The 27,934-nt window shown below is 37.5% G+C and overlaps 2 protein-coding genes across 4 annotated transcripts in view; one reads left to right on the top strand and one right to left on the bottom strand.

Annotated features, from left to right (window-relative positions):
• Positions 1–23,517, bottom strand: part of LOC142354695 (uncharacterized) — a 43,379-nt gene extending 19,862 nt beyond the window's left edge. For 2 of the 3 annotated variants that reach the window (XM_075407059.1, XM_075407060.1), the window contains exons 1-3: positions 23,194–23,517; positions 22,457–22,822; positions 18,301–18,541 (exon numbers count right to left, since the gene is read on the bottom strand). In XM_075407059.1, coding sequence (XP_075263174.1) covers positions 18,301–18,541; positions 22,457–22,822; positions 23,194–23,225 — 639 coding nt within the window. In that variant the 5' untranslated portion in view covers positions 23,226–23,517. The remainder of the gene's footprint in view (positions 1–18,300; positions 18,542–22,456; positions 22,823–23,193) is intronic. The other variant, XM_075407058.1, reaches the window with a different exon arrangement.
• Positions 157–11,223, top strand: LOC142353929 (uncharacterized). The gene is made up of 2 exons (XM_075406160.1): positions 157–860; positions 10,402–11,223. Exons 1-2 carry the CDS (start codon positions 324–326, stop codon positions 11,074–11,076), a joined length of 1,212 nt encoding a protein of 403 aa, XP_075262275.1. The 5' UTR covers positions 157–323; the 3' UTR covers positions 11,077–11,223.
• Positions 23,518–27,934: the final 4,417 nt, after the last annotated feature.

Here is a 27,934-nt window from a genome sequence, read left to right as displayed (position 1 = left end):
ACTTCAATGAGATTTTAATTATTCGGTTTTACTGATTTAGTGCTTATAAAAAGCCAACTTTTTACAGCATTTATTCTTAGACGCATGCTATTATTTGATGAAGTAATGGTTGTAACGTAGTTGTTTTAATGCTCTATTTGTTACTCTCGGCATTGTTACATGCATTCAATCGACGGTCAAGAATCGAAAAAATAAGAAAAAAAGAATAATATCAATAGGCTGCATATCTCTAGTGAAGCGATTCAAGATATGAGGCGTCATTGAGCATGTGTTTTTGTAGTTTCATAAATACTTAAAAATCAAGTTTATAAACTGGTTGAGAAATGACATCATCTGCTCCGAAATTAATTACCTTTGTATTTGCTATCAATTCGCTCGTAATTATATATTATCAATTTTTTGGAAACTTTGAAACCAGAGCTCAAATATTGGCTCGTAAAAGTTATGAACCATTACGAAACAAAACTAGAACTGACAAAGAGTTGAGTATGTTCAGATCCCAACTGGACTTATGCGATCAATCTAGTGATCGGTTCATTGTTTTCCAAGATGTTGATCAGGTGGGAGCTGGATTTCTTCACAAGTTTGAAGACTTCCAGTTCGCAGGTGAATTGGCCATTAGGACAGGCAGAACTCTAGTTGACTACTCCCCGAGGCTCGAGGGCGCACACCTGCTGAGAAACATGAAATCTTATCCTGAAATGCGAAAGATGTTTCTACCTCAACCCGGGCCAGGATATAAAACCGAGTGGTTCCAGGGCAGTGATCAATTCCTCGTTTTGAACAGATTCATGCCTGGATGGACTTTTGGCGACTATTTTAATTTCTCCGACTTGACGTACCAGCTCCAATATGCAAATGTAAGTGTTACCTAGTTAATAATGATAATTTGCTTTTTTCATATTTGGCGCTCCCAGGTCAACTCCGAAGGTCAAATCCTGGTAGATCCAGATCACCCCAAGCGGACAATACCATTGTCCAAACGTCATGCGTTCATGTCTCGACTCTTGTTTAGTTCGTACATATTTCCAGAACCAATAGCTTCCAGGAAAAGGACTGCATGAGTAACCCATGAGTAACCCCAAGGAATTGAATAGCCCCCTGAACAACCCCTAGGAGTTAACAGGTATGACACCTGAAAAACACAGAGGAGTTGACATGAAAAACCCCTGAATAACACTAAGAAGCTGACATGAACAACATCTGAATAACCCCAAAGAGTTGACTTGGATAACCAATGAATAACCCCAGAGAGTTGACATGAATAACGCCCGAATAGCCCCTAGGAGTTGACATGTAAGGAACCCCTGAAAAACAACGAGAAGTTGAATTGAATAATCCCTGAATAACGTCAAGAAGTTGACATGGAAGACCCCTGATTAACCCCTAGAAGCTGACATGAACAGCCCTTGATTAACCTCAAGAGAGTTGATATGATTAAACCGTGAAAAGCCTATAGAGTTGACATGGAAAATCCGTAAAAAACACCTAAGAGGTGAAATGATTAACACCTGAATATCCCCAATGAGTTGATTTGTTAAACACCTGAATAACTCCTAGGGGTTGATATATAAAGAACCCTTAAAAAACACCGAGGAGTTTACTTAAACCCTGAATAACCCCAAGGTGATGTCAAACACAGAGGAGTTTTCAGAACCCTGCGTTCCTGAAAAACACAGAGGAGTTTAAATGATATAACCCCTAGATAACTTTAGGGAGTGTACGTGAATAAACTCTGAATAACCCCAAGGTGCTGACATGAACAACCCCTGAAAACCCTCAAAAATTTTACATGAAAAACCACTGAATAACGTCAAGAATTTGACATGAAAGACCCATGAATCACCCCTAGGAGCTGACATGAATAACCCTTGAATAACCCCAAGTTGCTGACGTGCAAAAAGGAGTTTTTGGAACCCTGAAACCCTGAAAAACACCAAAGAGTTGAAATGATAAACCCAAGGTGCTGACATGAAACGATCCCTGAATAAGCCCTAGGAGTTGAGAACAATAACCCTCGAAAAATCCAGAGAGTTTACATGAGTAACCCCTGAATAGCCCCTAGGAATTGCTATGAATAAACCCTGAAAAACACCAGAGATTTGACATGAAAAACCCTTAAATAACTCCAAGGAGTTGACATGAATAAAACTTGAATAACACGAAGGTGATGACATGAATAGAATAACACCTGATTAACTTCAAGGATTTCACAAAAATGTCCCCTGAAAAGCCCTTAAGAGTTGAGATGAGTAAACCCCAAAAATCCCGAAAATTTTAAATGAATAACCCATGAAAAACCCCAAGGAATTGCTATGAATAAATCCTGAAAAACACCAGAGATTTGACATGAAAAACTCTTAAATAACTCCGAGGAGTTGACATGAATAAACCATGAATAACTCCAGGGTGCCGACATGAACAACACTGAATAACGTCAAGGAGTTGACATAATTAACTCTTGAGTTGACATGAGTTGACCTAATTAACCCAGAGAGTTGACATGATTAACTTCTGAATAACTCCTAGAAGTTCTGACGAATAACTCCTGAGAAACCCAGAGATTTGACATGAACAACCCTGAATAAAACCTAACGAGTTGACCTGAATAAATCCTGAAAAACCCCAAAGAATGACCAAAAACACCGGGGAGTTGAGATAAAGAACCTCTAAAAAACTCCAAGTAGTTGACCAGAATAAACTTTGAATAACCCGAAAGTGATGACATGAAAAACACCTAATTAACGTCAAGGATTTGACATGGATGTCCCCTGATTAGCCGTTTGGAGTTGAGATGAGTAACTCCCGAAAATCCCCAAGAAATTTACATGAATAACCCCCGAATACCCCCAAGGAATTGTCAAGAGCGACCACTGAAAAACCCTTGAGCTTCGGCTTGATTAACCCACCAATAACCTGAAAAAATTGACATGAAACATCCCTGAACGATCCCATGGAATGACTGAAAAACACCGGGGAGTGGAGACAAAGAACCTCTAAGAGACTCCAATTAATTGACATGAATAAACCTTGAATAACCCGAAGGTGATGACATGAATAACACCTGATTAACGTCAAGTATTTGACATGAATGACCCCTGAAAAGCCCTTAGGAGTTGAGATGAGTAAACCCCAAAAATCCCCAAAATTTTTAAATGAATAACCCCTGAAAAACCCCTAAGAATTGCCATAAAGAAACCCTGAAAAATACCAGAGATTTGACATGAACAACCGCTAAAAAACTCCAAGCAGTTGACTTCAATAAATCATGAATAACCCCAAGGTGCCGACATGAACAACCCTGAATAACGTCAAGAAGTTGACACGAATGACCCGTGAACAACCCCAAGGAGTTGACTCGAATAACCCCAGAAAAACTCCCAGGAGTTGACATGAATAACCACTGAGTATCCCCAGAGAGTTGACATGATTAACCCCTGAGTACCCCAAGCTACTGACATGAATAACTTCTGACTAACCCCTAATAGTTGAAATGAATAAATTGTGAATAACCCCATAAGGTTGACACGAATATCCCCTGAATAACCTCTAGGAGTTTACATGAATAACCCTTGAATAACCCTGTGGTACATGGGACCATTTAACCTTAAAACAACTTAATTTTGATGCAGTGAATTAATACAGTCATATGCAATATGTATTTTATCTCATTTGTTATCTCTGCAATTGCCGTGCGATTGTTCAACCTCCAAAAAGTAACAAATACTTACGCACTAATAGACAGACAGTGAAAAGATCTAGTGCAGTCTGCCTTAAGCTTACATGAATTAAAGTTGTGCGTTAACAATCTCTTGACCTAGTACTTAAGCTCGAACGCGTGAAGGATCTGAGTACCACATGGAACATTCAGCGGAAAAAAGAAGAAACATACTAGGACTGGAACCATTTTGGGAACGACCCAGCTCCAACCCCCCATTCCATGGGAGAAGTGGAGAAGTCAACTCAAAAAGGCTCTCGTCGCAAAGACAAATATAGAACTCGACGAACTCCTAAGAGAGAAACGGACAACAATCATCTACCCCCCGGAACCAGTGGATGAACAACCTGTTAACAACCCGACACAGACAATGGAAAGGGAAAGACTCACAAGATACAATCAGGCAGTAGTCAAATGGAAGAACGAGTGTAACCTAATTGATAGGATAGGGGTGTTGTGCGGAGACAAACCATGGGATGTCGCCGACAGAAAGGCAAAATCAATGGTCTACCTAACCATTGGAATCGAAGGACGCCGGATGCACACCCGAAAGTACCCCCACACAAACGTCGAAACCATCACGACACTACAACTGTGGGAAGAATTAGAGTTGACATTTATACGACCTCAAAATGTGACGTTTGACCGATATCTACTGCTAACCAGACGTCAGCAAAAAGGAGAAACCATGGAGCAATTCTACTCTACCCTAAGGTCCCTTGCAGATTTTTGTCAACTTGGAGCATTAGAAGACGATCTGTTAAGAGACATCTTCGCAACCAATATGACCGACCCTGAATTACAAAAAGAACTCCTGAAGGTAACACTCGACCCAGAAAAGGCACTGGAATTAGCCATTAGTATCAAACTAGGCGCACGAAGCCAATTAGCCATAAAGGCAAAACACACGTCGGACCCATCCATGGTATCCATTGTAGGACGATCGGAGCCCGTATTAGCAATCTCAAGCTCAAGATACCGTTGAATTTTCAGAGGCAATTACAGCCAGCCCAGAGGCACATTCACACAGCCCAGAGGCAACAACAACAACCAGTCAAACAGACAACAAGTACAACACAACTGCGGAAACTGTGGACAACCCTGGACACAAGATCACAGAGCCAAATGTCAAGCATACGGACAAGTATGCCGAAGATGCAATAAGCCCAACCACCTAGCCAAAGTATGCCAATCAAATTTGACACGTAATAACAACAGGAACATCAACGAAATAGAAGAACGCAACTAGCCACAATACGAGGACAACATAAACATGGTCTCCCTAAACGACGAAATAGAAAGCATAACACACGACTCCGAGGAAGACTACAGTGTGAACCTCGTTTCCCCAACAGCCACCCCAACCAAATTCAATGTGAAATTCGGCAATACGAAATATTGGGTTATGGAAGACTCGGGTAGCTCACACAGCCTAATCACGGAGAAAATGGCTCGCGAGATAGAGGTGCGGGACAAAAACATTTGGTGGAGTCGTAAGACGAATCAAGTTAACCTGAGAAGCTTCACGAACACCCCAATCAAGAACCGAGGCACCCTATAGTGCGGCGTCGAATGCAATGAATTGAATGCTGGAAGGGCCGACCTTATCGTGGTACCCAACAAACATAGAGCACTGATCGGCCGAGACCTCTTCCAAGGAGTAGGGATACAAGTCAACCAACAACCATCCCCAACTTCAGAAGCTAAGAACGTCGCATTATGGAAAACCAAAAAAACAAAAGCCTAAAACAAGAAATAGCAAAACACTTCCCCTGTCTAATAAAACGAATAGGACGATCAGTCAATCACACAGTCAAATCCAAATTTAAAACAAACTTTACACCAGTACACCAACGAGACCGAAGAGTACCGAATCACCTACAAAAACAAGTCGAAGAAGAACTCAAAAAATTACAAAACAACGGAAATATAATAAAACTGGACAAATGCAGCGACAAAAACTTCATATCCCCAATAGTAATTACAGTCAAAAGAGACAAAACAATAAAACTAGCCATGGACTCCAAAATAATAAACAAGGCAATTCACAAAAACTAATACCAGATGCAAAATATTGACTGCCTGATGGAAAACATTGCCCAATCCATCTCGTATTCGTCGCACGAAGGCGAAGTACTTTTCTCAACAATCGATTTATGCTACGCGTACAGCCAACTACCGCTAGATGAAGCAACAGCAAAACAATGCAATTTTAATATACTAGGCGGCCAAGCCACCGGAAAGTACCGATTTACTACAAGTTTTTACGGCCTAACAAACATGCAGGCACAATTCCAAAAAGCAATAGATAATACACTAAAAGGCCTCGCGGACACATATAGTTTCTTAGATGACATAATCATAGTCTCCGGTGGACGAATAAAAAACCACAAAGAAAAAGTTTTCAAATGCATACAAAAACTAGACAAAGAAAACCTAAGCATAAATTTAGAAAAATGCCACTTTGCTAAAAACGAAATCGAATGGCTAGGATTCGAATTCAATCAAAACGGTATAAAACCACTCATTAGCAAAACAGAGGCCATCCAAAACCTAAAAGCTCCGAACATATGCAAACATATAAAATCATTCCTCGGAAGCGTACATCATCTAACGAAATTCGTCTCTAACCTAGCCATCCAGTGCAGAGTCTTTAGAGACCTCCTGAAAAAAGATAATAAATACCACTGGCAACCAAAACACCAAATAGCATTCGAACACATAAAACTCCACAAAAAAAAACATAACAGAAAATACGCACTACGATTCCAAAAGAAAAACTAGAGTTAGAACGGACGCATCACGATCCGGACTCGGAGCCGTCTTAGAACAGGAATTGAAGAAAGGGTTGAAGGCAATTGCGTACGCTTCACTTTTCCTAAATAACGCCGAAGGAAAATATAGTGTAAACGAATTGGAACTCTTAGGGGTAGTCTGGGCACTTGAACATTTTAAGCACTATCTTTACGGCCAAAACTTTACCGTACAAACAGACCATAGAGCCCTACTATCCATTTTAAAAGACAAATCTACAAAAGCCCATCAAAGTAGATTAACACCTTGGTGCGATAGATTAATCCCATTCCACTTTCAAATCGAACATATATCAGGATCAAAGATGGGATTAACAGATTTTATATCGAGGAACCCCCATAACAAGGCAAAGCCAATAAGTCGTTACGATGAAGACTTTGTAATCGCACAAATAGATGCAATTATACAAACCATTAATGCAATTAAGCAAAGAGGGAGACCACGAAAACTAGACAATTTGGAATCGCTCACGATTCCAAAGCACTCACCACAAAGCCGGAAATCAAACGACAAAGAGGCCGCCCACGAAAATTACCTTTGCAATCGCAGGACGATTCCAAAATCAAAGTGCCTAGAGCACAAAGTCACAAGACAAAACCACAAGCGGTGCAAAAGTTGCACAATTACAGCCTACGTAGAAAACAAGAATTACCAAATACGGAAAATCACGAGACAATAGATGCAGCAAAATTAGCAAAAGTCGAACAGCAAACCATTGCAAAAGCGCATTTGCCAAATAACTCTGCTACAGAACAGTCATCGTTAAATTCCAAACATAATTTCGAAATGAGTAATCAACAATCTTCAAGCCAACAAATACCACCTACATCACCTGCAAAGAGCCCGATATCATGTTTCACCTACCTCAGCCCAGACAAAGATGACCGCCCCACAAAAGTAGACCCTCAACTTGACAAAGCAATACGCGACGTCTTCAGTTCAACACTAATCGCGGCTATGACAAACAGAGACTCAGTTCTAGGCGAAGTAAGAGATTGTATAATACAAGGGGACGAACTGAGATGCAAGGCCGTAAGCAGACAAATCCACACACACTGGAAACAACTCAGTGTGAACGACGGATGCATCCTTCTGGATAATCGGCTAACAATCCCCAACGCAATGAAAGACGCGGTAATGATGTACTGCACGCAACGCATCCGGGCGCGTGGGGAATGACCGAATTTGCAAACAGACTATGGTGGCCGTCCAGAAATAGAGATTTCACCAACAAGTCAAAAACGTGCCGCCCCTGCACCGAATTTGGTAAGAACCTTAAAAGCATAATACCAAAAACCAAATGGTCACCACTAAAACCATGCGTTGAACCGAATGAAGAAATACAGATAGACTTTGCGGCACAATAATAGATGGTCAAGGAAGAGAAGTATACTTCCTTGCATGCATCGATAGATTTTCTAAGTTTCCTACACTTAAACTATACAACAACGCGAATGCAACAAACATCGAACATTTCCTTACTAAATACATTGCTGTTCAAGGGGTACCCAGATACATACGAATGGACCAGGCTAGATGCCAAACAGGAAACGTAATGGAAGAATTCTGTAATAAGTATAATATCAAAATATTATTCGCATCAGCGAATGACCATCGATCTATAGGACTGGTGGAAAGACTGATACAAACAGTAAAACGTCGATTAGGTTGCATTAAATTAGATACAAATCAACGCCCTTTCAACATAAAACAGTTACTTAGACAAATCGCACCGGAACTAAGAATATGCCGGAAAAAAGCAACTAACATATCCCCTTTCGAAGCGCACTTCGGCCGACCCGTAAACACACCAATAACAAACATAACCTCTCATGCGGATAGCCGAAACCTAAAATGGCCAAACCTTAAGTCTGATTATTTAGATGTCAACATCATGGGCAATGACGAACTGATCTCTGATGAGCGATGGATTCAAGAGACGTTGGACAGTGATGAGGAAGTGAAGGCATCCAAGCAACGAATGCTATCAACAGCACTCAACGACAAAGGTGAAATCCCGCGCACCTTCCGAATGTCTACACACACCCCACTACAACCACTGGCCGAAGACAGCAAGGAACTAAAATTTGCCAGAAAGACCCTCTCCACCACTCGAAGTAAGAAACAGTTACAGGGACTATATGAAGCCATCCCCGAAGGAGCGGCACTGATAAAAACCTCCGGCTCTACAATGTCAATAAAATATCCCGGCCAAGATGACACGGTACTTCACAAATCAGAAGTAGCACGCTTCGGGACCCCATCACAGCCGAAAATACATCTGCTTCAGTTTGCAGCTAGAAAAACTGTCATAAACCACCATGGCAAGATCCAACGACACATGAACGCACATCAGAACGAACAAAGCGCAAAGCTCAAAGGAGAGAAATCAATCAGAAAAAGGCCAAACGATTCACCCACGAATCCAAACGTAGCTAATCTCCTAAAAGTGAATCGCACGAAGGTCCCTCCAAAACGAAAATGTATCCAGTCACCAAGGAAAAGAACAACAGGAGCAAAGAACCAAAAGACAACAACCCCGCCCGACTCCCCATTCGAAGACGAAGACCTCGAACTGGAACCAGCCCGACAACGAAAACGCAGCAACAATGAGGACTCTGACTACAATCCTCAAGAGGATCCATCGATACAAGTTATCGCAGCACACAAGAACCCAAGGAGGAGCAACAGGGCAACCAAGAAGCCTGAAAAATATGGCAACAGCGAAACCCTGACAACTGATGAGGACACTGAAGACTCTGAAAATAGCCCCCCAAGAAAGCGCTTCACCGGAGTCGCTAACTACCAAGCCACTACTACAGCACTGGACGACAACCAACAATCCCAGGCACAACAAGCGGAAGAGCAGGACGAATCCCAGGCACAAAAAGAGGATGAACTACAAGCCAAGACTCTACCACCACCACAAGAAGACTACGACGATACCGCCTTTCCACAACAAGCACCCGCACAACAGTCACCTAAGACGTCAACTGTCGATGAAGACAACGAAGAAAGAGAGTTAGATCCCCCATGAGTTCTGAAAACAAACTTGTAAACTTTGTTTCCTCCCCGGGGGAAATGTGGTACATGGGTTACCAATAAACCTTAAAACAACTTAATCTTTGATGCAGTGAATTAATACAGTCATATGCAGTATGTATTTTATCTCATTTGTTATCTCTGCAATCGCCGTGCGATTGTTCAACCTCCAAAAAGTAACAGGTACTTACGCACTAATAGACAGACAGTGAAAAGATCAATTGCAGTCTGCCTTAAGCTTACATGAATTAAAGTTGTGCGTTAACAATCTCTTGACCTAGTACTTAAGCTCGAACGCGTGAAGGATCTGAGTACCACAAACCCCAAGAGGTGATATGAATAACCCCTGAAAAAACACTCACCTTTGCCAAAGTCTACAAGCAAGGTGTTTGACTTGATGACCAAGTCATTAGTCAAACATCTTTCTGTGAGTTTTTACTGGGTCATATACGGTTCTTAGTAATCCTACGTTAAATATGGTTTCTATAATTTCTTAATAGTCGTTCAAAGATCATATATGATTTCCGGAAAATCAAGCAGGAAACAAAATTTTAAAATTGAAAAGTGGTATAACTTTCTATTTTGGTCAAAATTCAAAAAAAAATTCCTGAAATCATACAAGGTCTCAGATGACACGAAAACGTGACGTGTTCTACAAATTTGCGTATAGTGTAGTACGGGGGCTATTATAATTTCAATATTGCATGGGTAGTCTATTTTTGACTCTTGAATGCGCTAAACATTATCTTGTTTTTTTTAAAAAAAGATTTAGATGGTTAAAGAGCTGATGTGAGTTGAACTGCTAATGTTCTATTTAAAATTTTTAGGGAACTACAAAAAATTGTCGACTGGAAGCTTCGTTGAAGTCCCCCGAAAATCTCAACCAGACAGCAAAGAGCGTTTTAACCCTCGAATATGCGCAGAATAACATCTGGTGCTTAACGTGTCATTACAGAGTTCGCCAAGTTGATTTAACTAACTCGGTGCAGGATTATGACAACTTGATTAAAATATCACTTTTCAGAAGGAAGACGTTTGCCCCATTTATCAAATATGCTGCTCTTAAAATTAAATACATCCTATTCAAGAAAGCGAGGGAAAAGCAGTTGGAAATTAATGGCAGTATTGGAAATAGAAAATTCATTGTTGTTCATCTACGATGGCGTCATCGACCACAGGCGTTATCAAAATACACAGGTGGTCAACTAGTAAAGAAGATTGAGTCATACGGTGTGTCCAAAGACAACAGCATTGTTTATCTAATGACTGATCTACCCCAAAACCATGCCCTAAATGTGGCTATGAGAACACATTTCAAAGACTTCATTTATCAAGACTCGGATATTGAATTGTTTAAACATAATTCCTTTCAGAAATTGGGATCTTATTTGGTTTATGTGACTGAGATTGCGCTTCAGGACATTTCCGATGGAATTGTGCATACATACTCTGGCCATACTTTGCCAAACGAAGAGAAAGAACTGGGTTTGCTTTCGTCCTGACAAAACGGTGAAAGAGTTCAAATCAGCGCTTAAATGTATATATTTTGAAGCAAAGTCAGTTGACAGAAAGTTATTTATCTATTCAGCTTTTTAAAATTTTGTCATTGTGGAGGAAAGTTAATATCTAATTCAATTTCTGAAAATAAATTCTTAAGAAAGCAGAAAATTGTCAAAAAGAACAAAACAAAAATGATTATTGTTCGAATTCGAAGCTGTTAAAGTATACACTCTAGTAAGTAAGTTGTGATCATAAGATGAAGCGATAGCTCAGTTTAAGAGAGCATAGTAAGTCTCACCCAGTGTGGACCAGTTGGCTAAGTGGAGAGCACATGATTGTAACCAATTGAGAGATTGCGGGGTCGCAATCCGCATGGCTCCTAATATTTACTCTATTGGTGTAGACATAAAATTAACATAACGAGCAAAGAGCTGCTCTAACAGGTTTTGGGCCCCGCAATAGAACCGCTGATATGCCAATAGAGTTTTGGATGAGGTTGTAAGTGTTGGAAGTTTTTGCTCTTCTAGATTGACGAGCATTATACAATCTAAAATTTGAGATTTTTCTTGTATGAAAAGGCTAAATCAGAAGTTGTGATGGAAAATTTGAAAATTAAACATCATAATGGAATCATCAGACAACAGTTTGAAATGGATGACATTCAGTGGGCTAGCAGAGGATTACCCTACATGGAGTACCCATTTCTCTGCCTTCGCAAAAACCAAGGGCTGCTTCGAAACGCCCACAGACACAATTGAATTACCTGACTGGCTAAGGGAATAAGACAATTACCTGACCAGAACCGCTAAGGAAATATGCCAATGATGAGCAAACGCGAGAAAACGAGGCACAGACTCAAGCTAGAGCTACAGTTGTACAAGAGGATGAGGGCCGCAAAATCATGATCTGGTGGACCTGGAAAGAACACTAGTCGCCAGCAGCCTCACGCTCATTCGGCATAACTGTTTGAACTGGAAGGGTCTCGGTGATGGCCAGAAGGCCTGTAAATTTCTCCAGCAACGGTTCAGAAGTGAAGAGACCACCACAGTCATAAGTCTGATGAGTCAGCTGGCTAGATTACAACTTCGAGAGGACGAAGCCATCCAACAGTACATCATCAGAGCGCAACAACTGGTCACCCGCTTGCATCATTCTGGTGAGGAGTTTTCTGAGACGCTGTTAAATGCGATGGTATTTAACGGTCTTCCACAACGATGCTAGCACTTTGTGTTGCAGGAGAGATTCAATCCTGCAGAGAACTTTGTGGAACTGAGGAAGCGTCTCACCAACTTCGAGAAGAGCAGCAGACAGAGTGTTGGTGAGGAGGAGGTTCAGCACGTTGCCATGTCAGCAAAAAATACTTCTCATCAAATAGCTATATACTCTTCTCTCCTCTTTTGAATCTCCTTAAAATAGTTCATCTTATTCTCTCTAACATCTTTTGAGCTTAATCAGCTTCAATCTCAAATTTCCCATGACTCGTCTGCCTCATCGCGTTTTTGTCCTACAGTGTCCGTAAACCTGCTAACAGGGTACGGGCCCAGCTTAGTGCTCTAACCAGACGTTGAAAAAGAAAGAATCTGATGCGCAACTTAAGGGGACGTGTTAGAGTATACACTCTAGTAAGCAAGTTTGTGATCGCAAGATGGAGCTTCAAACGATTGCTCATCAGTTTATGATGGCATAGTAAAGCTCTCGCAGTCTGGACTCGTTGGTTCAGTGGAGAGCACGAGACGGCAAAACAATTAAGCAATGGTGGAGTCGCCAATCACAAGGGTTCCAAAACCTTACTCTCATTATAATGGTGTTGACTTAGAAACAACATAACGAGCAAAACGTTGCTGGAATGGAAGCATATAAAAAAAGAAATCTACGAAGTAAAGCATCGGGGACTCTTTTTCTCAGCCCCTTCATTATTTTAATAAGACATTACGAAAAAAAAGCAAACAGTAGTTTTAAGAAAATGCAAATGATTGAAATCTACTTGTGCCTCACTTTTCTTGAAAACCTGCTAAACTGACGATGAATGCTATTTTAAGTAAAGAAAACACAATGCAGCTCAAAGAAAAACCATATTTTACTCGCGGTAGTCATTTCTTGGTAGCCAAGAAATCATACAAAAATTAATTTTTACTCTCGAAAGGTTTCTATCGTTACGCTCTAAGTTACCGATAATGAAAATGTCAATAAATTATTTAAAACTTCCATAAAGCTAAATGATTTGTATGATTTTTTTATTATTTTATACCAGGAGCAAACAAAAAACTTTAAATAGTGCAAGATATACAAAGAAACAATTGGAAGGAACCAAGACCAACGATCTTCTATTTTTTTGGGAAATTGGGGTCTGGATTAATGAGATCAAATGTTACTGCACCTTATTAAAACCTTTAATTGAACCTCCGTTCTCAAAATTATGGTGGTTGACGTATTGCTGATAAAAAACTCAGTAAATTTCCTGAACAATTTGTTCATAGGAGTAAAACCATTGTAAGATATATTTGCTATATCAGAAATGACGACAGAATTATCTCTTGCTTTTTCCCCACAACGTTTCCAACACCTATATCGACAGTTCATATTTTGGCTGGCAGATTTTTCACACAGTCAATTTTCGGGTTTAGATTCAAAATGCAGTTTGTAGATAATAGGATAGCTTTTACGAAACCAAAAGGAATTTTCAACCCAAAGCTCATAATGACCTGGGTCGAGAAAATTTTTGTAAGAAATGCGCCGAAATGCGCTGATTTTTCAAAAATAGCGGCGTGTGAGACTCCAACCTTGATCTCGGTGGCGTAACCTTCCCTCAAAACAGACGCCATGATAAGCAGTTGCTCTTTTGAGTGAACTTAATTCTTTGCCTGTACGTTCTTAAATCAAAACTGTATTGCGCTTTTTGTTACGTTTTAACTAAGCTCATTCTTGAATCTTATTGATTTCTTCAATTATAATGGCCAATTAAAAAGATACCCCTGACTTCAAGCAACCCATACAGATCATCCCAGATGGGGCAACAAAAGAGGCAGTGCTGGCAGTACTGGACCGCCTTGTGGACCATGAAAGGCAAACAGATGAGAGGTTTGCAGACCTGGCCGATTTTACCGAGAGGCTGGATTCCAGGTTAAGGGAGCAGAAGAGGTATACACGCAAAAACTCAGTGATAATAGACAACTATTTCTTTGATGCGGCCAAGCCAACCGCTGAGAGGTCACCAAAGCTGCTATAGTTTTCAAACAAATTAAATAAACTTTGTGATGTTACTATAACGGAAAGTCGTCTAACTGCTTTTCACATATTACCGGGCCCTGAAAAAGTGCCTGCTGGTATTACTCCATCGGTTATTGTTAAGTTCACTCGTTTTCGAGGCAAAGACGAGGTGTACAAAAATAGAAGGATGCTTAAACGCATGTTCAATCCAATTAACAATAGAAAAATTTGGATGAAAGAGACTTTGCCACCACTAGATGCCTTTGTCGAGAAACTGGCTCGCAGTAAAAAACTAATTGCAGTTACGAATATTTGTAAAGTTTTAGTGATGTGTAAGAACAATAAGGGTGAAAATGTTTTGTGAGGGTTAATAATGCTCTAGATGTTAATAATCTAAAAAACCCAGTGATTCGTGATGTTCCTAACTTTTCTGGTGCTAACGCTGTAAAACTCAAAGCTAACCATGTCGTGGCTCAAAAAGACAGCTTGATCAACAGGAAAGGGAATTTGCGGCAATGTCCCCTGAGGAAAAAAGACAACACAGTTCTCTCATTGATGGTTTTTGAATTGCTCAAATTTGTTTTGAAGCTGTAAACATTCTGTTATTGACTATCCAAGGTTCTGACAATTAACTAAGTCTTGGTTGTATTACTCTTTGAAACACAAAACTTGATTTTAACAAATTTGTACATAGAGCTAAAGAAGAAAGAAGTTACCAACAGGCGGATATTGTAGGATAACTCGTACTCGAAATGAAAGAATTTTTTTAAATTTTTTTTAACCAACGTAGATTGTTGCGACTTCCGCGACAATCTTCTATAAATTTTAGTGATGTCCTTTAATCACCTTTTGCGACTTCCGCGAAAGGAGATAATGATATGCATGTCTTGTCTTGTAGATTTTTTTTGTGCAGTATGTTGCGACTTCCGCGGCCTCAGAATTTATAAATTCACAATATAAGAAACTCAAAGAGGAAAAAATTTGGAAAGAAACAAAATATCTAGTCCACCTTGAAATTAAAGATCAGCGTTTAATGATAGAGTCTCTTGATATTGATCAGTCAATTAAGTGGCTTCAACAGACAATTATTTATTCCAAGTAATCAGTTATACCAACCGTTCAACAAACTAAACCACGATCAACTAAACAGTGGATCACAGCAACAATTCGTAATCTCACAAACAAAAAAAGAGAAACTCTTAAGATTATATCTAAGAGATAATACAACCGAATCAAAAAACAAATATAAAATTATTGGCAGTAAAAATAGGTCACAGACATTAATCAAGATAGTCAAAGACTTAAATTGTGGTAAAATTAATGAGCAACAGTGCACCGTAGACTGCCATGACATGAACTATTTGTGTACTACAATTGGAGAAAAATTAGCTATGACAAAAAACAAATCAGCTGACTTAACAAATATTCCAAATCAAAAACAGACAATGTATTTGCAGGAAACAAATGCGGATGAAGTCTTTGAAACGGTCAGACAGTTAAAAAATAAAAATTCCTGTGATATGTTTCAGTTAAGTAGTATCCTGCTGAAGGTCGTTAATCCGGCAACATGTGAACTAGTGGCGTCAGTTTTCAACAAATGCGTAGAAAGAACCTACTATCCCAAAATTTTAAAAACGGCAAAGGCAATACCAATTTTCAAATCAGGAGAGAAAAAAAACCCAAAGAGCTACCGACCTATATCGCTACTCCCAGTAACAGGAAAAGTATTTGAAAAATTAATCTATGCCCGAATAAACTGTTTCCTGGTTCAACGTAATATATTGAGCGAAAAACAGTTTGCATTTAGAAATAAAAGAAGTACAGTTGATGCCATTGCAAAACTTACTGAACATATCAAGTTAGGTCTCGACTCTTTGAATGAAACGTGCAGTGTTTTCCTAGATTTGACAAAAGCTTTTGACACTGTTGACCACAATCTTCTTTTATTAAAATGCCAAAGGTATGGATTGAGAGGTTGTGTTTATCATCTCTTGAAATCGTATCTATCTGATCGTAAACAATTTGTCCAGATTGGCGACAAGAAGTCTGCCGTTTTAGATGTTAAACATGGTGTCCCAAGGGGTCCGTTTTAGGACCAACCCTTTTTCTGCTGTACATAAATGATATTGAGAGAGTTTGCCAATCAAGCGAAATCATACTTTTTGCGGACGATACAACTATCTACTCTTCTACTAAACTTCATAATGATGACTTGCTAAACGTTCTGGGCAGGTTGTGCAATTGGTTTGACAGAAATAAATTGAGAGTAAATTTTTCAAAGTGTAAGGTGACGTGTCTTGCAAAAAGAGAGACTGTGAAATGATTACAATTACAAGCAATAACGTTGTATGACAAAGAGAGCACAAAATACCTTTGTGTAAACATTGATAAAAACTAAGCTTTAAAACGCACATAGAAGAAATCAAGAGCAAGCTTAATAAACAATCTATTGTTTCTACCAATACAAAAATAGATTCAGAAGGGATACTTTGATTAAGTTATACAAACTCTATGTCCAACCAGTTCTTCAGTATGGTGTACTAATTTATGGTTGTGCAAGCAAATCGGAGCTTAAACAACTCAACTGGTCACAAAATCACATAATCAGAATAATATTCAGACTGAAAAAATTCAACAGCGTCCGCGATGTCACAGAGAAATATATATTACTGACACCAATGGAATTGCATCTGTACGAGTTGTTAAAATTAATGAGTAAGAATTTAAGACAAAGTTCTGATTGTGGCTATAGATCACAAATCTTCAGCAATGATGAAGTCCGCAGCATTCAGTCTGATGAGAAAAGACTAAAAACCGTAAATACCATGAGGTTGACGACGTGCCAACAAAAAAAACTCTTATGTACCGAACAAGAAAATTGTTTAACTTTTTAGTTACTCTAGAGAAAAACATTGTAAGAGAAATTTTCGTTGTAAACGAATCTGCTCTAGTTAATATCCTACATAACCTGAGAGACAATTACATACAGGGAAACGAAGTCCTGACGGGACAGTTCTGGTAAATTGATCAGTAGCGTAAGGTAACTTCTTTATTCTGCAGGCTTAATAGAGGCACCATCCTATGGGCAGGCTCAGGCCTTTTTGGTGACCTCTCGAATGTGTTGTATATTTATACACTAGTTCGGAAATAAATGATTATTACTCAATGAACTGCGCCCTTGAATCCCGAATTCTGCCCATTTAATCTGATTTTCTATTAATAAAAAGTCAAGAAAGAAATGCTCTGAAATTATTTAAGAAATGCGCTGAAAAATCAGCGCATTTCTTGCATATTTTCGTCGCATTTCAGCGCAATTCAGAGAATTTTCTTAAGAAGAGGGTAATTGTTAATAGAAAAGCAATTTAAATGGATCAATATTCAAGAATCGGTGTCAAAAAAAGTTTAATTCCAATAAAAAAATTTAAGAAATGCGCTGAAATTTGAATACATTTCTTACAAATTTTCAGCGCATTTCAGCGTAACAATACGTAAGATTTTTGCGCTGAAAAATTGGAAAAGTCAGCGCATTTCAGCTCATTTCAGCGCTTTTCAGTGCATTCATAACTTACATAATTTTAACACTTTCAGCGCATTTCTTACAAAATAATGCGCTGAAACGGCGCTGACATCTCTATATCTTGACAAGCTTAATTTCTGCCGAATTGTGCTAAATGCGGTAAACTAAACAGCTCTTACTTTTGAGGAAGATAAAAAACTCCAGATATAATAAAATTTTTAACACTTTTGCTAAATGGTGGTCAATATTTCGAGTATGATATGTTCATAAATTGCTATGATGTTCATGTATAAAATTTATTCTGTCTTTTTGAGGTTCAATTGTTTTGCAGAAACTTACATTCAATCTCTGGCATACCGTTGTTTTTTAGAACCTTTTTGTAAATCTTAGATCTCAAATATAGGGATATCTCGAAAATGATGGATCGTTCGGTTTGATTTTTCCTTTCAGAAATTCGTCGTCATTCTTGACTATCGGCTTGTTTAACTGCCTCTGTACTTACAGAATATCTAACTAGCTCCTCTTTGACCAGTTCTCGTGGGACTGGAGGTGGGGGGTATGTGGTGATATAACTGCTCTGTTTGCCTGTTGCATTCAACACATTCTTCACCAGACCTGCCCCAGGGTGATTGCGTCTGTCAGTTGTGGTGAGAGTGAAGAACCCATTCTGATTGGACATGTATCTGGAGTTCTTTAATGCTACTTCTTTGAGTACCTGCGGGTCTACGTTCTTGAAATCGTTTCTGTAAACATGAATTATGACATCATTTCCGCATTCTAGTCGCTATTGCTTTAAGAAAATTCAAGGTCATACAGTTTTTGTTCTTAAACCTTGAAACCGTACTGAACCCCCAGAGACCATCAGGCCTGATTCAGGCAAGGTCCCAGGCCTGATTCAGATTCTGATCATGTCAAATACAAGGCTGCTAAGAGAACACTCCAGAGTCGATCTCTGAGGTTTCTATTGACAGAGAAAAATCAAGAGTTGGGGGTCTCTGCTCAGAGAAATCCCAAGTCTTGGGTTTCTCTGCCAAGAGAAGGTCCAAGTCTTGGGTCACTCTGTGCAGAGTACAACCAAGACTTGGTGACCTCTTGGCAGGAAAGACACAACACTTGGGATTTCTCTTTGCAGAAACGATTGATTTTTTCTGGACAGAGGGTTAGAATGGTGCATTTTCTAGGTTCATGGGCACTTTTAACATAAGTTTGAGTACACTAATGTACAAATAAAGCGCCAATTATGATTATGAAGGCTATTAAAACTGTGTTCGTGGCTCTTGGTAAGGCATTGTTACCTTTTCAAGAGCAAACAAGTCCTTAAAAATACAAATTCAATACTCACTGTTGAAGGTTTAGGCTTTTATTTTGGGATCTATCCACCAGTTGTGCAGGGGGCACCAATAGTTTTTTGTGTGAAACAGTCAAAATTTTTTTTGATCAAAATTTTAATTGAAGTTCTAAAGAAAAACGTTTCGTTTTTGTTTTGAACTTCAATTTACAGCTAATTTTTTTTGAGACCTAATGCATAAGCAGGGGTCCTATTTAGAAATAAAACACTCAGTTTTTACTTCTATCATGGGGATATTTTGTAAATCAGTGAACGTCAAGAGAAGAAATCGATTCTAAGACTTGGCAGAGAAACCCAAAACTTGGCAGAAAAACCCAAAATTTTCTCTGCTCAGAGAGGCCCCATGTCTTGCGGTGAAGTTCGCAAATTTTACCTGCAAATAATTTTTTTTCAGATAACGTGTAGTTTGGCGCCAAATTTGTAAGAGAGTTGCCCTCATTATGTTAAAAGCATCGGATCTTCATGATGTCAACCTTATCTCAGAGAAACCCAAGACTTGGGTTCTGCGCTGCCCCGAAAAAAAACCAAGTCTTGGCCTCTCTCTGCCCAGAGAGGTCTGAAGTCTTGGCTCCGCTACCCAAGTCTTGGCATCTCTCTGCCATGACTTGGCCTCTGGAAAATCTCAGAATCGGGCCTGATGGGCTCTGGGGTTTCGGTATGTGAACTGTAGGAACGTTCTGAGGAACTAATAACAAAAATTTGTAGATTCGAATCTGCCGTGCACAAAATTTCTGTTTTTTTAAAGGTGTGAGCATAATAATGGGTGTACTTCCAGTGAGAATTATGGCTGTAGCTTTAGAAGTGAGACCAGTTCGAATTTTTAAAAGCCGTTAAAGATTCGGAAAAAAGATTTCTGCCGATGAATAGTGAGGGTCAGTTCTAAACGAAAAAAGAACATAAATTGCAGAATCAGCATTTTTCAGCCAAAAAATTGCTAAAAATAGTTAATGACAATATAAAATTTAATAAAAACACTCAGAAATGCTGATTTAGGTTTAAAAAATATTTCTACGGTTTTTGATCCATCCAGCAGCTGAAACACAATAATTAATAATACGCATCAAGCAACTATTATTTTCACTCTTTTGACAAAACTTTTGCATTGAGCCCACTTCGGGTCCAAACGTTGTTTTATTTTCGGTTCAGTATAAACTTTTATCTAAAATTACGAAAAAAATGCAAGAAAATGGCTACTGTTAGGTTGGCGTCTTAAAGAGATCAAGAAAAAATATGAATTTGCAGTCATCGTTTACCCAACAACTTATGTTTCCAGGTGAGTTAGTGACCGAAACCATGCATTGGAACTCAAAGTTTCGCTGATTTTTTGACGTTCTGACTAAAGTGTGGTGAAGTAACTCAAATTAGTTGATCGCTTATTGCACCATTAATCTTTTTTGTGGACTTTGAATGCCGAGATGGTTTGTTACTGATTTCAAGATGGTTTAAGTTTTTTTTTAATATTAACTGAGCTCAAGTAAGTTATTACTCCAACTCAAAATTCATAAGACAATTCGGGTAAAATGAAATCAACATACAAACTAATCTTACCATAATTGAGATTTACCCTAACATCGTTCAGGTCAATTTACTTGAATTTTTTTTCAGTGTCCGTTAGTAGCTTTACAACGAAAATCTTGCAGACGCAAAATCTAAAATAAAAGAGTTTTCAATTAATTGATCATGATTTCTTAAAGCTATATGAGAATAGTTTGTTTGCTGCAAATAAAACTAAGGAGAAACCTAAGTTTTGTTTGTTGAAAGTTTTTAGGATTTAAGCATTTGTTGGAAAAATTTATAGCAAAAAGAATAAAATAGTTTGACTCTGATTCGTGATTTATGAAATTGCGCAGCCCTAGTTGAGCTTGGATAGTCGTTTAGTATTTTTTTGGACAATTTGAAAAGTACGGTTATCTTGTACGGTGAAAAGTTACCGGTAAAAAACCTGATTTAGACAGATGAAGTGCCAAAAATAATTTTTTTCCTGCCTTTTTTCTCTAAACGTTCGCTTTGATATAGTTCTTCTCTCAATGCTCATTTTGGAGCATTATTCTTTTGTCTCAGAGGCTTTCCTCTCAATTGTTTAATTTTTCATCTTCTGAGAATTAAAATGATAAAAATCTTTCTATTATTGAAAGAAGCGAAAAAATATTTTGAGCTAGCAAGATTTGTTTAATTAAATACCTTTTGATTAAACAAAACTAACGAAATCTGTCGCGGTTTTGCGAAAAATTGTTTGTTTTTTTTTAAGAATTAAGTTCACTATTTAGGTTCTTGTTTGTACTTTTCATTTTTATCAACTTGTTTTTGGAATTGTACATCTCTAGATTTTACCATTTTCATAATGGGTTCAATCTAGGATCCGTTTTTGTTGACAATTAACTCGAAAGTTGCAGCTGGTTTGCGAGAACGCAGTCAGCTCCAATGTGAGTTGACCTGCATAACAGCGCGTTTAATGTTTATCAAGCAAGATCTTACAGATCTTACAAGATCACCATTCAAGCTTAATCGAGAAGTTTTCAAGAAAAAAGTTTTGATATAATTTAGGGTTAATGATGGAAGTGCTCAATTAAATACTCTTAGTTACCCCAAACAGCGGTTCATAGCAACAGGGCACAAAAATTTTGTGCACAAGAACTCAATTGCATGTTAAAAAAAGCTCTGCAAATTTACAAAAAGTAAGAAGAAAGGATAGTGGATGTTTTAAAAGAAAATTTTTCGAGAACCGATAATAATCTTGCATGATCATGCAAGCTCATCATAACTTTACAATAATTCACAAAATTTTTCAAGATTGTGCATAATCTTGTAGATTAGTTCAAGTCAGGGTGCTCCGCTCGGGAACATAAAAAGAAAAGAATTCAATTAATTAAATTTTGATTCACAACCAATCACTGTTATTATCATTATCAGTTCAGTCCGAATCAACAATGGAATCAACCTAGCTGCCTTCTATCTTTATAAGGCAAAATATCTATATTCCTAATGCGGTGAATTTCGCGGTGAATTTTTGTAAGAACTGCGGTGAAATGTGGTGAAATATTTTTTTCACCGCACTCACCGCAATCACCGCATTTCTTACAAAAATTCACCGCATTCACCGCATTTCTTACGAAAATTTAACCAAAAACCTCGACCCGGGTTTAAAAGCAAAACCTTTCTAGACAATTTTCATGTTCTCGCACCCAATTTTTTTCCCACCAGTGATTTATGGCGCATACAACAAGACAAAATTTACAGCCAATGCATTAAAATACTTTTATCGCACCGAGACCAACATTTTAATAGACAGGCAACACAAACAACTTCTCACTGATAGACAGAATTTTCCAATGCTGGATCTGCTTTGTGCATAGCCATGGTCCGCCCAAGCGGAGGTACTTCCAGACCATTGCTGCTCAACTTTTCCATTGAATCTCCTCTTCTCGAACGACGGTTGTTCAGATTAATCTCAGTTTCGGAGGCCTTCAACGGAGTTATGTAACTGTTAAGTAATGATGCTGGCTGTGACTCTGAGCTGTTACGTAATAAAGTTGATTGTGGTCCTGAGGTGAAATGAGGTTTTGAGCCGTTACGTAATAAATTGTCGTCACTCTTTGAAAATGTGCTTTTCCCACTGTTTCTGGAATATTCCAGCCGTCTGATGATCTCTTCGACCTCACGATCTGCGGAGCGGGTGCTAAAATAAAATAAAAAATGGAATTAATTTTTGTTTTCTTATTAATACGGAACGCAGAACAAACTTTAAACTTGCGTAATTCCTTGAATATTACGTAATTCTTTAAAAGCTTTGATTTCATTTGATTTTCTATTTTCTGATTTGAATCAATTCGGTAAATAACTATGTAAAGACTGGCAACAGTCAAAATGATCAAAATTATATTCCAAAAAACAAGAAATTACCAGCCTTGCTTTATTAATGTTGCAAACATTTTTTCTGTTAACATGTTAATTTAGCGTTGGCGTTTTTTCGCTCGCTTCCTCAAAATTACTGCAAGTTCCTCCCTAAAAGTTGAATTCCGCGAAAAAAAAACTGAAAAAAATAGTTACCTTGGTTTCTGATTTGTCACTTTAATTGGCATTCGATGATCGCTCGTTTTGCTAATGTTCAATTTGATGTTTACTTGTTTTGCTTACACATATTAAACAGCAGTTTGAATGAATCAAAAAATAATTTTCCTTTTGAATTTTTTATTAGCAAAGTAAGTTTGAAGTTGACCATTCGATGTTTTGGCAACCGTCTCATAGTTTCGCTGATTAATAATTTATAAACAGATTGATCATTTAATAATACACTACACAGATAAGAACATCACAGATTGAAACGAGTGGAAAGATTGCGTGATGCATGGTTGGGAAATTTTCCAGTTTGTGATTTTTACGATACATTTCCTGGAGATTTACAGATGCTTCCTATCAATAAAAACAATTTGTTTACCATTTGTCAAGCCAAGTTGAGGATTTAACTGTGTATTTATTTAATTGATTAATTGCACCCCATCTAAAGCACTGCTAAAACAAAGTTACATGTTAAGCAAATTCTCCGAAAATGTATTTCTGGTTCTTTTTCAAAACCGATATTGTTTTTTATTTAGGAGAAATTTTTAGTTGCCTGTTCCAAAATGTCTTATTGTTTATTCGACAAATCAATGATACCAAAAATTTTACCATTTCTAAGAAACTAGAAAAAGGTGTCAGCCCGTTTTCAGGGTTTTCCACAGCCTGCGTCGAAAATGATACCAAATTCTTGGTAGCTATCAGAATATGATTTTTAGGAACTGCTTAATGTCATATATGATTTGCATGACATCTTAGTGGTCAAAAACGGGTAATATTTGATTTCATAGTAATCTTATAGATATGGTAAACAAACATTTGAGAGCGCTTCTCTTCAAATTTTAATTCGACAGAGGTTGTAGAAAATCTTTGTTAATGATACAAGGTCAAATACGACACTTAAAACATTGACAACTGCCAAAAATTTATGAATAATGTAATCTTATGGTTATGGAAAACTCTATGCTATCCTTAGCAGAACGAAAAACTCGAAATATATCGCTCTTTGAAATTTTGATGAGTTAAACCTGGGATGAGATGTGCCACCCAACCCGTTCTGCTCAGACCAACTAGGGTCACTTACGGGTGGTAAACCACGACCCTTTCACAGAGTCTGGTGGGCCCAACTACAGCATGAAGAGTCTGATCGAAGCCCCTCCGAGAATAGGTAGTCTAATCTTAGGGTGGACTAGAGTCTGAATAGCATCATGGTGCGTCTGAACAGTCTGAAAAGAATCCTTTCCAGAGTCTGTACGGTTTGATCAGAAAACGCTCAAGAGCCTTGAAAGTCTGTTCGGAACCAATATTTCCAACGGAGGAAACGGCCAGTCTCCCGAATAGGAAGAGATTAGTAACACCCGTGAAGACACTTTTTTTGATGAAAAACTTCTCAAGGAACATCAAAAACCACGCTTAAGGCTAAATTTTGATAATTGTTGTTCTTGCGGAAAATTTTTTCTTTGTGTGGAATTATTAATTTTAACTGAGGAACTCAAAAACCGTGCACATAAAATGACATCTGTTTTTCTACTACTTCAACGATTAAAAATGTCAGTCGGGGTACCCCCAGTGGGCAAACCAAGCGTGTCTTGCATCACCAGTGCCTTACCAAAATTATCCTGGCAAACTAAATTTAAGAACAAAGTTGGTCTGATTAGAATAGATTACGTTCTGGGTAGTCTGGTACCCCAAGTGCCCGACACATTTCAGTCTGAACAGAGCTGGATTGGGTTGCTAACCTCAACCTGGGAACCGATATCCCATCAATTCCAATTACAATGATGATATTGTACAAAAAAAACTAATAATCCGTTCATATGATCAACGCCATACGGTTCAAGGACAGATTTAAAGAAATAAATTTTTTCATGAAAAAATTTAAAATGGAAAGACTTTAAAACGCGAAATACGATTGCTAACGAAAAGAGACTCAATAAAGATAGCGCTTAGAATGATTTTCTCGTGGAATTAAATTTTATCATCACGCACAAGAGTTTAAGGAAAACCATAATTAAATTACTGTTTTTTTTTCAAATAAATGAAATGAATTATGAGAGATATCACTAACACAAGGCTGTAATAGAAAAAGCGTAGCTTTAAATTTTTCTTAACGAAAGTTGGGTATGAATGAGAAGAATAAAAAGCAATTAGGCAGATCTTGAGAATATAAAACATTTGGCCTTACAAAAATTTATTTGTCACGGAGATCTGCAATTGTTTTTTGCGGTTTTATATTAAAAACTATTTTGCAAGGGCACAAATTCAGTTAAAAAAATCGTTTTTTCATGTCTGAAGTTGCTTCAGGCAAGTTAATTAGGTTACCATCTAGAAAAAATTTAGATATATACATATAAATATATATATATATATATATATATATATATATATATATATATATATATATATCCATATATATATATCCAGGTATATATATATATATATATATATATATATATATATATATATATATATATATATAGAAAACAGTTTTAAGACAAAATAATTTTTCTTAATTTTATTCTTCTCGGAAAAGTTCTTTCTTTGCGATGCGTTCATAATCAACAATTAAATGACGTAATACTGCAATTTGGCTTGGTTGTAGAAATAATAACATAAAATTTAATTTTTTGTTGTAGAAATTATTGAAATGCTGAATGATTTGCGCGTTATTGTCTGCTGGATTAGTTCTCTTTGCTTGAAATCCTTTGCAGATTCATGCAAGGTTCGCATCATTCAAATTTATTTGAAAAGTTTTTCATTTTCGATCGCTTTCTCACTCCATGAGAGCGCTTTAGAAAGAGTATTTTTTTGGCTATGCATTCTAAAATTTTACTGGCATTAATTTTAGCGTCCTTGATTGGGTTTAAAAATCATGATAACAAAAAACTTGAAAAAAGAAACACTTTAATTAACACCCAAACGAGAAGATTTCTTAAAACCGTTCTTAAAGAATTCAAAATATTTGACCTCCACACGTGTATAAGAAGAGTGTACGAAGCAATGCTATGATTGCGCATAATTGGTAGAAAATTGCTGAAAACAAAATGAATATCTGGTGAAAAATAGTGGACCTCCCACCCGGCTGCCATCAGGAGAAAAAGAGTGATATTTATTAATTCTAATATTTATTAGGTTTATCTCATCTTTCCACCAAAAACATTCTTTAAAGTGTTTTTTTTTGTTTATTAATGTCCAAAAAGCATTCCACTATATAAAAAAGAGAACAATAGGAAAAAAATTATTGCAAGTTGAGCTATATAAATTATTGAAATTTTCAACCCAGTTTGACTTAATCTCACTTTTTCCTTATATCATATTTTCGGCCTTCATAGTTGGTAGCTAGTCGAAATGTTTTTTTTTAAAAAGAATTCCTGCGAACGTAAACTCTTTCTTCCGAAATCTCTGGAAACCTAAAAATGAACTTACTCTGTTTATCCGAGTTGTTTCTCTTCGCAAGGGATTGTTTCAGTTAAATTGAATTCACGTACTGTAAACGAACATAAAGAAAATCGAAACTTTCTCTCAAATAACTCTACGGAAAAATACTAGCTTAGACAAGAACAATATCTTGGTTTATAAGGCAGTAGTCCAATTGAGGTATACCACTAAAAAGCATAATTCATCTTTTCTAAAACACTAAAAACTGTTATTTCTTTTCAATTACGTGCGCAGATGTCTTTTTGATTGACCAAAAGACTCTTCAAAGTCACAGGGTGATTGTGAACATGCAGAAACTGAATAAAAAAGCCTATTTTGGCAGTCAATAAATTTTTGATTAGAGGATTAGAAACCGCCTGTGTGGTTTATGAACTGGTTAATTTAATTTGAATTAGAAGCAAATGTCTTGTGGAATGAAAAGTTCATTTATGTTTACCCACAATGAGGTAGATACACACGGAAGCAGAAAGACAATTAGTAATTGCTAAAACAGAAAAATTCACTGAATTGTTTTCCTTACCCGTTTGATGAAATGATTATAAGTAGCTATATATGCAGTAGCATTAGCAATATATGTAGCTCAATATTGCAGATTTTAATTTCCGTTGACATGAAACAAGGATTGTTTTTAGAGCAATAGCCAAAAAATTTTTTATTCGCCCTAACTTTACCAATGTCAACTTATGCTAGAGCAATAGCTGTCGTTGTAAACCTTTGCTCGATCCAAAACTTCACGTTGATCTTTGTTGGACCCAACCTTGTTATACAAAAATGAGTTACAGGCATTAGGATGAGCTATTTTCAAAGCTAGATGAACAGTATTTTTTATGAGATTATGGAATTTTTAAAAAATTTAATAAAATTTTTCAAAATATACTTGCACAACACGCTCCTATACAAATATGTAGTGCTTCCATGAAATAAAACGTGCTAAACCATGGATATCAAAAGAAATTTAAAAAATCAATAGCAGAGAAACATCAATTGTACAACCAACTCGATCTCTCTCATGATATTTTCCAAGATTTCAAAAAATGCAGTAACATAGTACACCGCAGACTAGGAGAGGCACAACCCAAATTTTCTGCTAAATTGCTCGAGCAATGTGAAACATCGAGACAGAAAAAGAATTTCAACAAAAAAGTAGGAAAGCACAACTCACTCATTATTGTGTCTGTAATTGAAACAAACAGATTCAAGACAGGAGACAAAAAGATATTTCCACAAACTTCAATAAAAAATTTGCGGCAATGGGCAAATACTCTTGTGATATTTTTCACCTCATTATCCAAAATTG

Source organism: Convolutriloba macropyga, chromosome 15 (assembly GCF_964194025.1).
Source record: "Convolutriloba macropyga chromosome 15, txConMacr16.3, whole genome shotgun sequence".
In the NCBI taxonomy this organism is placed as follows: domain Eukaryota; kingdom Metazoa; phylum Xenacoelomorpha; order Acoela; family Convolutidae; genus Convolutriloba; species Convolutriloba macropyga.
Note: the sequence above shows the minus strand (reverse complement) of the source record. Positions and strands in the feature narration are given on the sequence as shown.

Coding starts and splice junctions, on each gene's coding strand:
- LOC142353929 (XM_075406160.1), top strand. CDS start 324: ATGACATCATCTGCTCCGAAATTAATTACCTTTGTATTTGCTATCAAT. Junction 861..10,401: donor ACCAGCTCCAATATGCAAAT/GTAAGTGTTACC, acceptor TAAAATTTTTAG/GGAACTACAAAAAATTGTCG.